Source organism: Paralichthys olivaceus, chromosome 23, assembly GCF_024713975.1.
Source record: "Paralichthys olivaceus isolate ysfri-2021 chromosome 23, ASM2471397v2, whole genome shotgun sequence".
Classification (NCBI taxonomy): Eukaryota; Metazoa; Chordata; class Actinopteri; order Pleuronectiformes; family Paralichthyidae; genus Paralichthys; species Paralichthys olivaceus.
Genome location: NC_091115.1, coordinates 13,356,744 through 13,371,695, shown reverse-complemented (window position 1 = coordinate 13,371,695; position 14,952 = coordinate 13,356,744). Strand labels below are relative to the sequence as shown.

Below are 14,952 nucleotides of genomic sequence, written 5' to 3'. Positions count from 1 at the left end.
GGTCAGTCTGTGTCTCACTGTGTACTCTGGGAATTGCTTAATTTGATTATTTAATTGTTCTGTTTTTCTGTCTGATGTGTCTCGCTGCATACTCTTCATGTCTTTCTGTTCTCAGATGGTTTTCACCACAGATATGAAGGTTTTTTATGCCTTACATTAAATAAACCATATTTTATACAGTTCTTCAGGACATGTTCTTTTTCCTATCTCAGGTCTGATTGGAATCTTTTATATGAATTGGTAGATGAACAGTACAAATATAATGACATGTTGACTCAAAATACTGCAGCTATATAAGATCTTCCTGTATTTGTCCTGCATAAGTGCTGCACACAGTGGGAGCCGTTGTAGAAGTGCCTAGATACTTCCTGCATCCGTTCTGCATTAGTCCAACACATAATTGATTTTTGGCCTCTAGTTTCAACAAAGCTTTGTGCAATGTGGTTGAAAGGCGTGAGGCAGCCGGGAGTTTGAAGTCTGCAGGTCCGTAAAGCCTCACACACACATTTCTCTCCACTTTCTACAATTCACAAAGTCCACCCCACCTCTGTTGACCACTGACCCCATTTTAATAGAGATTTAGCCTCATTAAGCCATCACTCTGTGCATCAACTTACCTGATAACTGAAACATCTGATCAGATAGTAGAATGAATGACTAGTGATCAAACCTCTGATCATCCGTCAATCGTCCAGTGGACTCCCTGGAATTCCCTAAATATAAGACTGAAAAACACAACTGGACAATATTTTGAAGAAATTGCCATCTGCACTTATTGTGCTTAATTTTGTGCCACCCATGAGAACAAACATCAAGAAAATGTAGTTTCATTCGAGGAAAAACATTTACTATAAAGTGTTCACTGCGGATAAACCAGGTATGGATGAACACGTTTTCTAACTTCACCCTGAACCATAGGGGTTATGTGTATATTTGTTAAAAACTAACTTCCTTAACCTGTCGGCCCAGTGTTATACATGCGGTATATAATCCTGTATACATGTAAAGTACATATATATATTTTGTAGTACAGCACAATAACAAACAATGCATTTGTTAGGGTCTGCTTTCAACTACAGATTTGATATTAACAGATGCTGTATTTTGGGAGTTAGTCAAAAATTAACTATACTGCCCACATTGATGGTAAAGCAGCAACATGTCAGCTGGTGAAACAGTGTGGCCCCCTGATGTGTTTTGAATTGTTTTACACCCAAAGTGGAGCTCTGTGGCACAAGAGGAGTAAGATGTCTCATGCTGAACATTCAGTACTTGTTATTAGAACCACTGCTTTTGTCTGATTTGACAACAATAGTAAAAGTACAGAATATCACCAGACTTACCCTCGATCACTCCTGCGGAAACTTCATATTCTAGTTTAGTGGGTATTCTCTGCTGTACATGTGAAAGGCAATGACAAACTGACTGCAAAAGTCTTATGATCAGAAAGCCAGTGATGTTTAGGAAATCCAAGTTTAAGTCAGCAGCAAGGTGCTGATAACTAGACCCAGCTCACTTTTCTAACACATCAGGGGACATGTCAAATGGCTGATGCCGTGCAACTCATATATTTGGAAAATACCATCATTAGAAAATTCATCAGCCTTCACCCAACATGCTCCCTCATAGAGCAGTAGGCGGTTGGTCAAAAATATCTTAAAGGACTGTAGTATTTCTTAATGCAGTGTAATATGGTATCACCAACAATCTTTGTCTCTTTTAGAAATTTAAATTGGCATTTGTTCATGAAATGTGTCCAACGTTAAGAAATATAGGTTTTTATTAATAGGAAGACACACAAACAGCTCATGATACCAGTTGAGATTAAAATGTGATGAACAGCATCAAGGTGGCCTGAGGAAAACCAAACAGAAGGATTTTCTTGAATCTCTCAGCAGATTCCACAGGAGCGATTTCTGCTTTTATTTTGTCAAAGTGTCCCAGAGTTGAATGAATGAATATAGGAAGTATTACAGCAGAACAGTATGGTCAATTGTGATCACAGGGTACATGGTTTGGTCACAAATTCCAGATCTGTGTTGTGGTCACAGTATTCCTTATACGTTATGATATAGTTATCGGTCTCATTGAGTGGTAATGCTTAGAATTTGTGCCCCACATTGGACTGCAGGACAGAACAGGTCCCTGCAGCTCTGTTTACCCCTGAAACAAACGCTCTGTCTGTGAGTTACAACGTCCTATCTCTCTGCTCTGCAGTCACACTGCTCAAGGCACATGTAAAGTCTTATTGTGAAGCACCTTTGAATCCCAGCTCTGTATTATAGTCTCAGAATGAGTTCATAGCTTGTTTCATTTCTTTTTTTATAGACATTTTTTTGCCTTTTGAAAAAGACTTCTTTCAATAAATAACACAAATATATTCATACATCATATATAGATAGATTAACATGTATAAACTACATGCATTTCATATAATTTAAATAATTTATATGTACAGTTCTCCCCACACACTCGCTCCTTCCTTCCCTACCCCTCTCAAACGAGTTAACAGCAGTGCCACACGGGTCTGTGGATTTGTAGCACATGAAAGTGAAATATCATTTAAAAGGACCCAAGGTTTTTTCTGTTATAGTCTCACTTTATAGCAGAATGTTGCTCTTTACCAGCCCAACACATTGTCCTGTGGTGGCGAGGACTGAACCAAAATCCTTTCTAGGAAGTAAAATTCCAAACAGGTAGTCCACAGGTGAGTTTGTGTTGTTTAGTTTACGTCCTACGACGTTTCCTCGACAATGCGCAGACACAGGAAGTGTCAATGCGTATCCACCTCCAGCCCACTGAATTGTGACTCTGCGTTAGAGCCCGAACATACGTCTGAGTCGTCTTACACTGCGAGTTCCAGTTCTTGTCGTCGATGCCCCTGCAGCCACCCTTGAAGGGCCTTGGGGTCCGACAACGTGTCTCAAAAAAGAACTGCTTAATTTCTTGCGTGGCACTGGTTTTAATTTTAGCCAGAACAGTTACCCGTTCCCCCTTGGTGTCCACTGCTTGGGTTTTATCCGTCACCCAATGGCTCTCGCTGTCACACACAGAATATTCCCCGCGGTAGCTTTTGTGCTCAGCATAGCGCTTCTTTCGTGTCTTGTTTCCCACCGGCCCGCCCTCTGGTCCGCTGCTGACAAAGTCATCGGCGAGGTAAAGTGGTGGCGGCTGCAGTGGCAGCCGGTCGCTCAGCAGCACCCGAGGTGAGTTGTACCGCTTGTGCTGCCTGAGTAGGTCCGAGTTCAACAGCATTACCTGCTGGTCCACTGTACCTTCACTGCTCCCACCACTGCGACTCCATTTCCCCCACTTCTCCACATCACCCTGGTCCTCTAAAGGAAAGTTTGCACTGAGGAGAGGAGGCAGCATGTCCTGGGGCTCCGTGTCCCTGCTTTTACCCTGTTGGCTTTGGTTCCCCCTGGTCTTCCCTCTCATCAGGTCAGCCTGAAGCAGCTGGATGATCAGTGAGTTTAAAGTGTCGGGACTCGGCTGCTGTTGCCCTTGGTGACCGCTATCCATGTTGGTTGCCTGGATACCATAGAGGTACACGAGGACCATCACATACAGCAGGATGGACATCACTAGATTCACCTGTAAGATCTGAAAAGACAGAGAGAGACAAATAGTTAAGACCTATTTTATCTTCTGGTTAATTTTCCTTCCTTCTCTAATGGTCGACGTATCAGTGACCTCGGGCCTGTATGTAAAATATCCACAGTTAAAGACTGGATCACAGCACCACAGCTGCTGCCCACATAGCAAAATTGTTTTGGCCCAGATTCAGCCCACATCCCACATCCGGCACACATGCCGCATGAAATGATGGCCGGCCCACCCCTGTTTGCCAGATCGGGACCACAACAATGCCATAAGATTACCACATGTCAACCAAAGTCAGAACCATTCAATTTGACAATAACTTGGTCACCAGCAACACAAGATGGACGAAGAGTTGTACATATAAGTTGTAAATTGGCTTCTCTGCTGCACTTTTTATTGCAAAAATCTGCCGCCAATAGAAATCTTTGAAGTCTCCTCAGCCGTCAATTATTAGAACTCTATCTTCTTGACTTGCACAGGGGTTTCCCCACTGTTGGCAGAAATGGGCCACCTCTGCTTAACCATAAACCACAGACAACAGGTTTATTGACTGACTGACTGAAGGAAAACCCACTGGAATGGTGGGATTTATGTAATGTAGACAGTTAAACTTGAATCAGTAGCTCTGTGGTTTTGTTTGCCAGCCACATGTTGTGAATGTGTCTGTGTATATAAGGTAGCATAATGCATGACCTCAAGTTGAAAGGACACGGTGTAGCTATAACCAATATTGAATGTTTTATTGGACACATTTTTTTGAAAACCAGGCTATGGGAAATCAGTCCCAGCTTGTAGTCCAATCTAATAAACGTTTCTTTAAGAAAAATGCTTAAGTCAAACATCAACATGAGCTAGCAGTATAATTTTCCTCTGCGTCACCCAGCATAATTATGGTACCCTTACAGATAAGCAGGTGGTGATGAGTGTCTCATGGAAGAATGGGAAGTTATTATTAATGTTGCAATCCAATGCACACACCCGCATCTCCTGTAAAAGTTCCCACCAAGTTTAAATGTCTTTCAGAGAGAGAAGGAGAAAAAGAGTGAAGGGCAACAGACGGCTTTGAACAAGAAGAGATGACTTGTTTCCATCAGCAGGGTTACGGCTGAATGATACAGCTGTTGATGGGGGGGGGCATCTGTTCAGTGGCAATGTCACCTTACCATCAGTGGCTCAGAAAAGTTGCACACACACAGTTACAGTTTTCAGATCTGACTGACAACAAATGTCTCAATCCAATCCTCAAAACTATTCAGTGGTAAAATTTGTATTCCATATTGGACAAAATATTTAGCTCTTTCCAAAAAACCGTATCTATGAAAGGATAATTGTTTTTTAAGTCTGACTTGGGATATGACAGTATTTTGAAATGGTTTTTTGGTCCCAAAATATGCTGTGGTAAAAGTCCTGACTGTTTCACTCTTTAAATTACCCTCACTACCATGGTAATTTGGTTATATGTTATACGGTATTACATTAATCTTATTTTCAATAATGCTATTATTTAACTTTAACTCATTTTCAGCATATTTTACATAATTAGAATTGTGACACAAAATGTTCATACAGTTTTATCTGTACCTGCATCTAGACAGGTTGTCTTTCATCCTGTTACGTTCTGTGGATGAATATGAGTACAAAAAGAAATTAAGCATTCACAATACAACCCCCCATCAATTTCTTCTTGTACTTAAAGTGGACACAGTCCTATCGTCTTTATCATTATTATTATAATGATATACAATATTTATGCTAAGCTATGATAGTGATGGTGTATTCATTTTAACGTTGCCTACAGTTTTTCATCAACCGAGAGAGAAAAGCACAGCAATCCACCCAAAACCAGTTTTACCTATAAAAGGAAAAGTAGACAAACAGCTCAATGTGGCAACAGTGGAAATAAATTCCAAGACGATGATCTTAATGGCGCTGATAATGTTGTTCCACCTCCCTTTAAATGGGACAAACCTGTTTGTACAAGAATCAAAAGTGCTTCATGTCAGACTGTCAGAATGTCATGAAGCACTTCATGTGACATTGACACAACCTTTGACTTTTCACTCAACTTCTTCCCCTCTGCTTTGGTTATTAGATCCAAGCGCATGAATAAGGATCTCTTTGTAAATCAGGCGCCTGGCCCGTGAAACTGCATCTAGTCAGACAAATTAATTTACCCTCCCGCTGCCATAATCGCTGTCATAAAAGCTCTCACTGTAGTTTATGATGTGGACATACAGGCTGGCAGATGTGGGCGGTGAGCGATAATTTGCTCAGCGGGCAGAGTGATAATGAGACAATATGTGTTTGCGGTTCTGTTGCTTTCTATGCTTGATTGCAGGATCAAATCTCCAAGCAAGGAGACTCGTCCCCAGGCAGGACACTCAGCCATTACCCGTCCTCTTTAAGGATGTTATGTGATTCTGTATGTACAAGTTAGGACGAGGACTTGTGTTTATGGTTGGGTTAGGTGTTGGTTGCACTGAGGTCTTGTAATAATTGCAGTCACTGAAAGTCAAAGTGTGTTAGCGGTTGTGTGTTAGTGTGCCAGAGAGATGAAAGAATTGACAGATGTTAATGCTTCTGAGCGATTATATGCAATATAATATATCAGTGTGCAGCAACAGATTGTCAGGATATTATTCCACCAGTTTAAAGACATCAAGGTGACTCTACGCACAGACGCTCAATGTGTTTGTGTGTCTGATTGTGCAACAACAACAAAAAACTGTCTTTTTCCCTCTCTGACGGATGATTGATTCACAAAGCAGCTAAAATATAGTTTTACTTTACTATTCTTTCTTAAAACTTCTCTCAAAAATACTGTGTGTAAATCCATGTGAGAAGCATTCAACACTGACGAGCAGTATTCAGTCTTTACTCCTCCCAAGTCTGTGACCGTAGCTGATGTTGAAATTGCACTGAAAGCAGCCGTCAGTCTCTCGGCTGTGCGGAGGAAAGTCGGCGCCAGTAATTCCGACACTTTGAATCATACAGAAGGTGCCCTGCACTGTTGTAGCGTTTTTGTCCGGAGCCTGATGACTTCAACCTTGTGTTTGAAGTACTTTTTGATTTTGTATTTGAAGAGGACATTTTTCAGTAAACATTTTGAAACGAAGAACCTGGACTATGGAGTTGTGTTGAAGCACACATCAGCCGTATGATTTAACACAGTTTTAGTGGCTATTTTCGAGAAATAGACAGAGCCAAACAAACATATTAATATGGTTGTATTTGTTTAAGAATGGTTGTCAGGAAAGCTAGTTGCTAGTGTGAAATATAGCTCTACCTCTTATTTAAATGTAGGTTGGAAAACCAAGATGTATTAACATCAGATTTGTTGCAGGCTAAAATGCAAAGATGTGTAAACTAAAGGGTATTAGATACAATCTGGATTTAATCCACATGCAACACACTTTACAAAACCAGAGGTGGAATTAACAAGTTTACTCGTATTGATGTGCTAACATAGTTTTTGTAGTTTGTAGTTTTTAAGGTATCTTTATAAATCTTTTATTTTACTCCTACCAACTCCAACACACCTGTCATGATACATACATGTCACGTTTAATGCAAAATACAGATGGTGGATAACTGCCTTATATTCAAAATTTTGTGCACCACTTTTGAATTATTCGTTTTGATTCCTGATGGCAGTGTTTAAAAGAAGGGAGCCCAGTGACACCAGAGGATGAGTCTGTTCGTTATATTTTACAGGGTACACAGTGTGCCATTTAATTGATCAACATTGCAATAACAACTACTGTGTTGCCAAGCAATGTGGTATTTTCTCTATAATGTGAGATTTAATGTTTTTTTTGTTCTTTTGCTTTATCCTATAGCAAGTATCAGCTATTTGATTTATGGAACTTAACATAGCTACATAAAGTCAATAGACACCAGGCGTGTAATGGTGAACAACAATCAATCTTTTGAGATTAGACTGACTGAGTACACTTTTACACAATTAATTAAACATCTAGTTGAGAAACGTTTCTTTTGAGCTACAGTATATTTGTTTTAGTGAATTTTCCAGTACGCTTTTCCTTGCTGGAAATAACAAATCTTAATTAACTGTATTCAAAATACTTTGTTGAGGCACAAGCTTTTTTATGTTGTTCAGCCAAATACAGCTGTTAGGAAGTTGACACCATGAACACATGTGTGCTAGGAAACATGCTGTATTGTTGACCCTGCTGTTGGCTGAGACACCAAACTTGTTTTTCTAAAATGTCACATTTCGTGGAACTACTGGACGCAGCATTATCTTGATTTTGCGGTGGATTTAAAACTTTCCATTAGCCAGAAAGAAGGCCAGGGCAGAGCCAGCAATCCTTTTGCTGCAGTGATCATCAAAACGTAGACTTCGGCGAATGTGAGTCGGAGCTTGTCAGTAACCTACGGGAGTAAATGCAGTGCACATACTGTGAATTACTGAAGCAGCAGGTCTGGGCAAGAAGAAACATCTGAATCATTGAGGGAACTGTCATGGGATTCCTCACATCCATGTCCAGGATGGCAGCAAGTCCGTGGAGTTGTGTTCCCGGCATAAAATACATTATCTTTACCCATTTCTGTTGTTTTTGAGGGAAAGATTACTATCAGCATCTCTTTTGTGCACTTTTCCTTAAACCCACAGTCCCCCACTTCGAACAAGAGGGGATCGGACACGGCAGTTTGCATGTTTACAAGAAATTCACCGTGTGCCTCTGAGCGCTGTGCTTCACACTTAAATGGATAATTGCTCAAGGAAAATATATTTTTCATGTGACATTCAGATGGTACTGTGGCCTGAAAATAGTCACAGAACTGGGTGAAACTGGATAGAAGATTTTTGGGGCTTTATTGTCTCCCCACCACCACCACACTCCATGTGACTCCAATTAAATTAACATGAATATTGGCTCAAGGTTTTCTGGTGATTTCTGGTGCCAATGGACCAGACCACTTAAATGATTGTCCCAGGGCAGCTCTCCATTCAAAGAGCTGCCTGGATAATAAAAGGAATAATTCAACTGGGTGACTCTTTAGAATCACGCACAGTCTGCCTCATATACCCGCACAACAAACAGAACCTTGAGTTGGGTGCTGATTTTTAATCATTAAAATAATTTCAAAGGACGCTTTGTGCTTGTAAGCTTTCATACTTGAAGTGTTCAATTCATATTCAACTAAAAATATTACCTCGTGGTCGTGCGCCTCCGCATGCCAGTCAGGTTGGCATAAATACAAAGACAATCTCTTCTTCTGTTTTTGAGTAATGGCGTTGAACAATGGCCAGAAAAGTGTTTTGGTAGAAAATTATAATGATGTTACAGTGAAGTTGATCTTTTTAACATACAAATATTTCCACTTGATTTTTTTTTTATCCAATAGTCTGAAAACCTTTCACCGACACATTCGAGTGTACGTGTGTACGTGTGTATGTCTGTGCCAAATTTGAAGGCGTTCCCTTGAGCCATTCCGGAGAATTCAAATTCACGAGAATGTGACAAACAGAAAACCCAAAAACACAACACCTCCGGCCACAGCTGTTGTTGTCATGGAGGCGTTAAACATTTATTGAGGCAATCAAATCGTTTTGTTACAGGCAGGGACCGAAATCTGAATTTGGACTTTTGATTAAAGCCGACCCAAATATTTTGAGATTGAAGTTGAAGGGGAATATCAGAAGGTCAGTCGGATGCCTGTGTTAAAATGAGGGATGTGGAGCATTTTTCTGAAGGAAGTATCACACGGACCTGGAGCAAGTTGAGAAAATGTTTGGTGGTGGTCGACTGTGTTTGTCGTTGGTTACATCTGTGTGTTATCCAAAGGTTGATGATTTTGGATCCAGACCAAGTGGAGCTACAGCGATGGATTCTCCTCGCTGGGAAATCTTTTATTCCTGTATTATTATGACTTTTCTTCTCCTGAAATTAAGACCAAATATATTATGGGTACTTAATATTAAGTACGCATAATATTACAACATTCCTCTGAATTACAACATTAATTCTGTAATATTAAGACTTTTTTATCATAATATTTAGACATTATTCTCTTACTCTCATCATTTTGTGAATACAGCACCAATAATGTCGGACTTTGCTTTCCGTCCGTTGCTGGATGTTTCTGTGGCAAAGTTTTGTAGAATTGAATCAGACGGAACTTTAATTACTTTTTTTTTTTTTTTAAATGTCTGATTAAACCAGAGCTAAAATAAAAGTCTATACAACCTTATCCAGTTAAATCAACTCAGATGAACTGTTATCCTCTGCCCTCATTTGACTGGTGTTTGTACCGGACTCACTGGGACGTGTTGTCCTGAAAAGATCTGTCGCTCAAACATTACCGTCTCCTGGCAGACTTTTGAAACACAAAATACGGTTGCGGATCCAAAATGCTTGGTCCGCGCTGAAATACAGTATCTCTGTAACGATTGGATGAATTGCCATGGAACATGTACACAGCTTGTAGTACAGACAGAGGTGCCTCTGGTGGTACCAGCATAAGATTGATAAGACAAAATAAGATAAGATAAAATAAGATAATCCTTTATTTGTCCCACAGTGGGGATATTTGCATCATTACAGCAGCAAAAGGGCAGTCAAAAATAGTAGAGTTCAAATAAGTAGCATGCAATAATTACAAATGTGGGAAGTATAAAAATGTAATATGGAATGTGTAACGTGTGAACATGCAAAGTGAAATGGATTGCACGTAAGTCACTGAGTTTCAAAGACAGAAATGTGTACTGCACAGTTAAAAAGTGAAAGTTAGAGTTAAAGTGCAAAAGTCCATATGGTGAGTGTACAGTCTTACTGCTGCAGGAAGGGACAACCTGCGACACCTCTCCTTCAGACACTAAGGGTGAATCAGTCTGTTGCTGAAGGAGCTGCCCAGAGCTGTGATGGTGTCCTGCAGGAGGTGGGACTGGTTGAGAAGACAGCTTCACCTCCATCCCACCACCTCCACTGATTCACTTATCCTAGGACCGAGCTTATCAGTTTATCCAGTCTTACTTATTAATATGGAACGTACAGCGTCCAAAATTGCACCAAATTCCTCACTGCTCTTACCTGGACCCTTTACAACACATATGACAGTAAGATAAACAGTTCTGAGGAAACGGGAGCCACGGACAGGCAGAGATTTGTAGACAGATGAGTCATGAAAAGTTAATTCTCTGCTTTACACTTGGTTTGTACTTAATAACACTATTCGCAATCTCACTTGGCTCAGAAGTTTCTAAAAATATCAATTACAATACACACAATCGGTTGTGAGTTTCCTGGCCGCTAAACCAGGGCCTGTTCAAACACTCTGTCAACATTTATTATTTTTTAATAGCTTATTAATTGTAGATCTGGGACTGGATATGACAGCATCTGGGTCTGGATCCAGACCGGGGTACGCTGATCAGGGATCTTGTGTAAATACACATAGCTGATGATATGAATGTTTAATTGTCAGCTCTGGTTTGTTTTGAATCTTTGGAACTTCACAACAAATTACAATCAGTAAGTAAACATGGAGCTCAGCTTCTTTGAATTCATTAACGAGGACGTTTCACAGCGGTTCCATAACAACAGTGATGTTCATCTTAGTTCGCTCCAGAGCTCATGACCATATATGACCATAGACTGACCAGTACATTGAAAGATTAGAACTTCAGACTCAGTTTCCCCTTCAACACAAAGGTCAACTTATGCACCTTCCGCAGATGTTGCATTGGTCCACCTGTCAATCACACACTGCTGACACTCATATAATCACACCACCACATCATCAGTGTACAGAGATGAAAACCTGAGGGCTCTTCTCATTATTGCTCAGGTGATAGTAGCACATTAGTCACTGAGGCTGATGTGTTTCCTGTACCTGGATGCATTGATGCTCAGTAAAAAGAGGACAGGTTAGAGCTTGATGAGACAGTTCTGAAGCTGCGGTTATGCTGCTACTGTGGTGTCAACAGAGCGCCTTTCCCTTTCATACTGGAGCTTGAGTTGCAGGTGACTCGTTGCAGTCTTCTCCGACAGCAAAGCCAGAAAGAGGAAAAAACAAACAGCACATTTCTTTGAACTATGCTTTAGAGTGTCAACCTTTATACTCGACCACCTCTTTTTAATTCCATCCATCCAATAACAAAGGAAAGCATTGCTTTATTATGACTTTACCGAAAATCTAGATAGATACTTTATCATAATTATTATTAAATATATCCCGAGGAAAATCTTGTCTCTTCATGTAATCGTTGCTTGAATAAACAATGATACAATCTTACTTTATCCACTCATCCACAACATCCCTACATCCTCATCCCTACACATCCTTTCATCCTCACTTCCAACTCAATCTGGTGCATATTTCTCTAATGTCTCTTCCTAGGTCCTGGGGGACTCCGACATCAACTCAACTGCCTTCATAGCTTCAGCTGAGGGGGCTCAAGAGCCATTAGGTCTGTGTCCAACCTGCCTCCCCCTCCCTCTCACACTATCTCTCCTTCATCCGCTCATCCCACAGTCCTATACGCTCACATTCATACTCACTTCAATCCTTTCTTCTCCTTCTCCTCCTCATTCACTCGTGCTTTTATCCAAAGCACTGAAGGTTCTGTATTTATTGAACACGTTTCTAGTCTTGATGACCACTCAGAGCACTTCACAGTACAGTTGCCATTCACCCATTCACACGCACATTCATACAGTTCATCTCACCTTCTGATGATTTTGATCTCCCTGTGGCTGAAAGACCTAGACGCTATTGCTTATTATACGGACCTGGGCAGATCCTCATCTGACATCCACTCTGCGCTTAATGAAGCTGTTAATCTGGTGCAAGTCTGGGCTGAAGCTCAGAGCTGCCACACAGAAATGTTCATGAAAGCACATGTTAAATGCTCAAATGCCAGTGTAGTGATAGGTATATAAGATAGAAAAACTGCCCCTGAGGTTATAGTTGCAAAATAAATATACCACTTGCACGCAGTGTTTGAGAGCCCGGGGTAAAAGCTGCTGTCTCATGCCTTCTGAGCTTTTAACACCTAGGGATTGATTCAGATAATCAGCCTCAGTGTGGCAGCTTCTTAGGAACGGTTTTGTCTGCAGTCACATACTGTGCTGACTCTGTCACTCTGTGACTATTAGTCTGTCATAAATGTGACGTAGAGCGCATGTTTCTGAGTCACGCAGATTCATCCTGCTCATTACAATTTCAACATCTTCCCAATTTCAAAGTAAATGCACGTCAGTTAAAACTGTGGCCTACACCAATTGGACGGTACAAGCTGTCAATCCCACGGTATCTTCTCTATGCGTACAGTGCTTCATCGTCTATTTGACTCTACATGCGACCATGATTTACAATATGAACATCACTCTGTATCGCAGAAGATTTGGAACTAGCGATTATGAAACCGACGTCTTTTTGCAACCATTGGAGTCACTCCCTGCTGGTCATTCAAGACAATACATGTTTTGGGCACTTCCCCTTCCGAGTCTCTTTCTAAAACCGTAGTCTATTTGCGTAAGCCAGCACGACGGAATGTCTCTACTTTCCTCATCAGCTTTAAATGATTATAACCACTGACACACCAAAATGTGACTGTGCTACTGTGTTTGTCTCTTTGGAACCTGTGGCAGTATAAGTCAGATCATGTCTGTGTGTTTTTCATCAGTGTGTGTGTGTGTGTGTGTGTGTGTGTGTGTGTGTGTGTGTGTGTGAGCGAGAGTGCTTTTGAGTGATGTGGCCCACCAAGAGGAATGTAAACCTACAGTAACTCGTATGGAAGAACAGCGTGCAGAGATTCTTTTATGTATGTCTTCATTAGGGAGTACATGCACCACCTTCTCTATCTCAGCTAATTGTTTATTACTGCTGGTGCCGTGCTACCCACAGACCACTAAATGATTCCGAACAGCGTGTACCTGTGTCCCTGTCAGTGTGTGTGTATCTGCTTTTTTTTTTTTTTTTGTTCATCTGTGTGTGCGAGTGCATGTGCGTGTCAGTGGTTGCTTTTGTGTGCACGGTGGATTATGAAAGACAAAGACAGCACAGAATTGCAGGCCAGTTCAAATAAACATGAAACCACAACAGCTGCCTCATCGCTTCGAGGCAAACACACATTTCATACATCTGCAGTCAGACGCATCATATTCAACAATATTCGGAAATGTAGGTATTTGGAGTTTCACATGCTGATACCAAGGCAATTCCTTAGATGGTGTGATGGAATCTCCTTTATTTCAAATACCTCGTACCCTCAATATAATCCCAATTGGTTTTCGGAGTAACAACCTTTTTGGGGGGGAAAGACATCAAGTGAGAGTCAGTGTCTGTCTGTGTATGACTGACAGAGATCACAGTGCGGATGTAATGTGGGCTCATCAGGGCGTGGTGCTGTCATAAGTAATTGCACAGACTCTATCCTGGTGATTGTAAATGCCACGAAAAAAAGAAAAGTGCTGTTTACTGGCAGCGGCGTGTCATAGCAAGACAAACACCAAGCAGATCGTCTGTCTGTCTGACTGACTGTCTGACTAACAGAGTAATTACAGAGGCAACATAACTGGACGTCTGGCAATAAGGTCAAGAGGTGGACCATGGGAATGTGTACGGGGAACAGAATAATGCAAAGGAAGGCAATGATTTAAATAAGATACAATAATGGAAAACATAAAGCTTTAGCATCTTTTAGCCCATTGTGTTGCTTTTACACACCACAAAACTACTCTCTCATCAACTTCATGCAGCTGTTTCTGCAGCAAGAAAAAGTGAGTTACCAGATAATAATCATACATTTAACCATGTGCCATTTAGCCCTGTGTTACGCCTCTTTATCATAAACCATCAGTTCTCAAGTATCTATGAAAGACACTGCTTTGACTGTTATTATGCTTCTAGTTATTGAACTGAACTGGAGGGAATGTTTGGTACCTTTATTCTGCTTTACCGGTATTAAAACCTTAACTGACAGAAACTCAATATTACTCTTTATTAAGGGCAACATAATGAGCTTATTTAAATGTGATGGTGTATAATCAGTTGAAATGTAAATTTTTTTAGCATCAGGATTTCTTCCCCATCCTCCATGAGCTTTGGAGGAAGGTCTGACCTGAGGTTGCTAGTTGCAAAATGCAGTTGATTATAATTTGTGTAGTAAAGAGCGCATGGGACTGTGGAACCAGAGAAAAGGAGGAACATGATGAAGATTGGGGGGAAAAAAGAAGTGACACAACAAAAATTTTCATTTGCTAAGAGAGGAAAGCTTGGTCAGGGGGCAAACGAGGAGAAGAGGAAATATAAATGGGAGAAGATTAGGTTATTTTAAGGCGTTAAGGAGTAAACAATAGTGACCAGCAAATCACTGAT

At 40.8% G+C, this 14,952-nt stretch overlaps 1 protein-coding gene and 1 long non-coding RNA gene across 2 annotated transcripts in view; one reads left to right on the top strand and one right to left on the bottom strand.

Moving 5' to 3' along the window:
* The window catches only part of LOC109632885 (uncharacterized), a 51,593-nt gene that overhangs the window by 32,334 nt on the left and 4,307 nt on the right, over positions 1-14,952 (top strand). The window lies entirely within an intron of this gene.
* The window catches only part of ntf3 (neurotrophin 3), a 34,001-nt gene continuing 20,811 nt past the window's right edge, over positions 1,763-14,952 (bottom strand). The window contains exon 2 of the mRNA XM_020092412.2: positions 1,763-3,603. Coding sequence (XP_019947971.2) covers positions 2,728-3,603 — 876 coding nt within the window. The 3' untranslated portion in view covers positions 1,763-2,727. The remainder of the gene's footprint in view (positions 3,604-14,952) is intronic.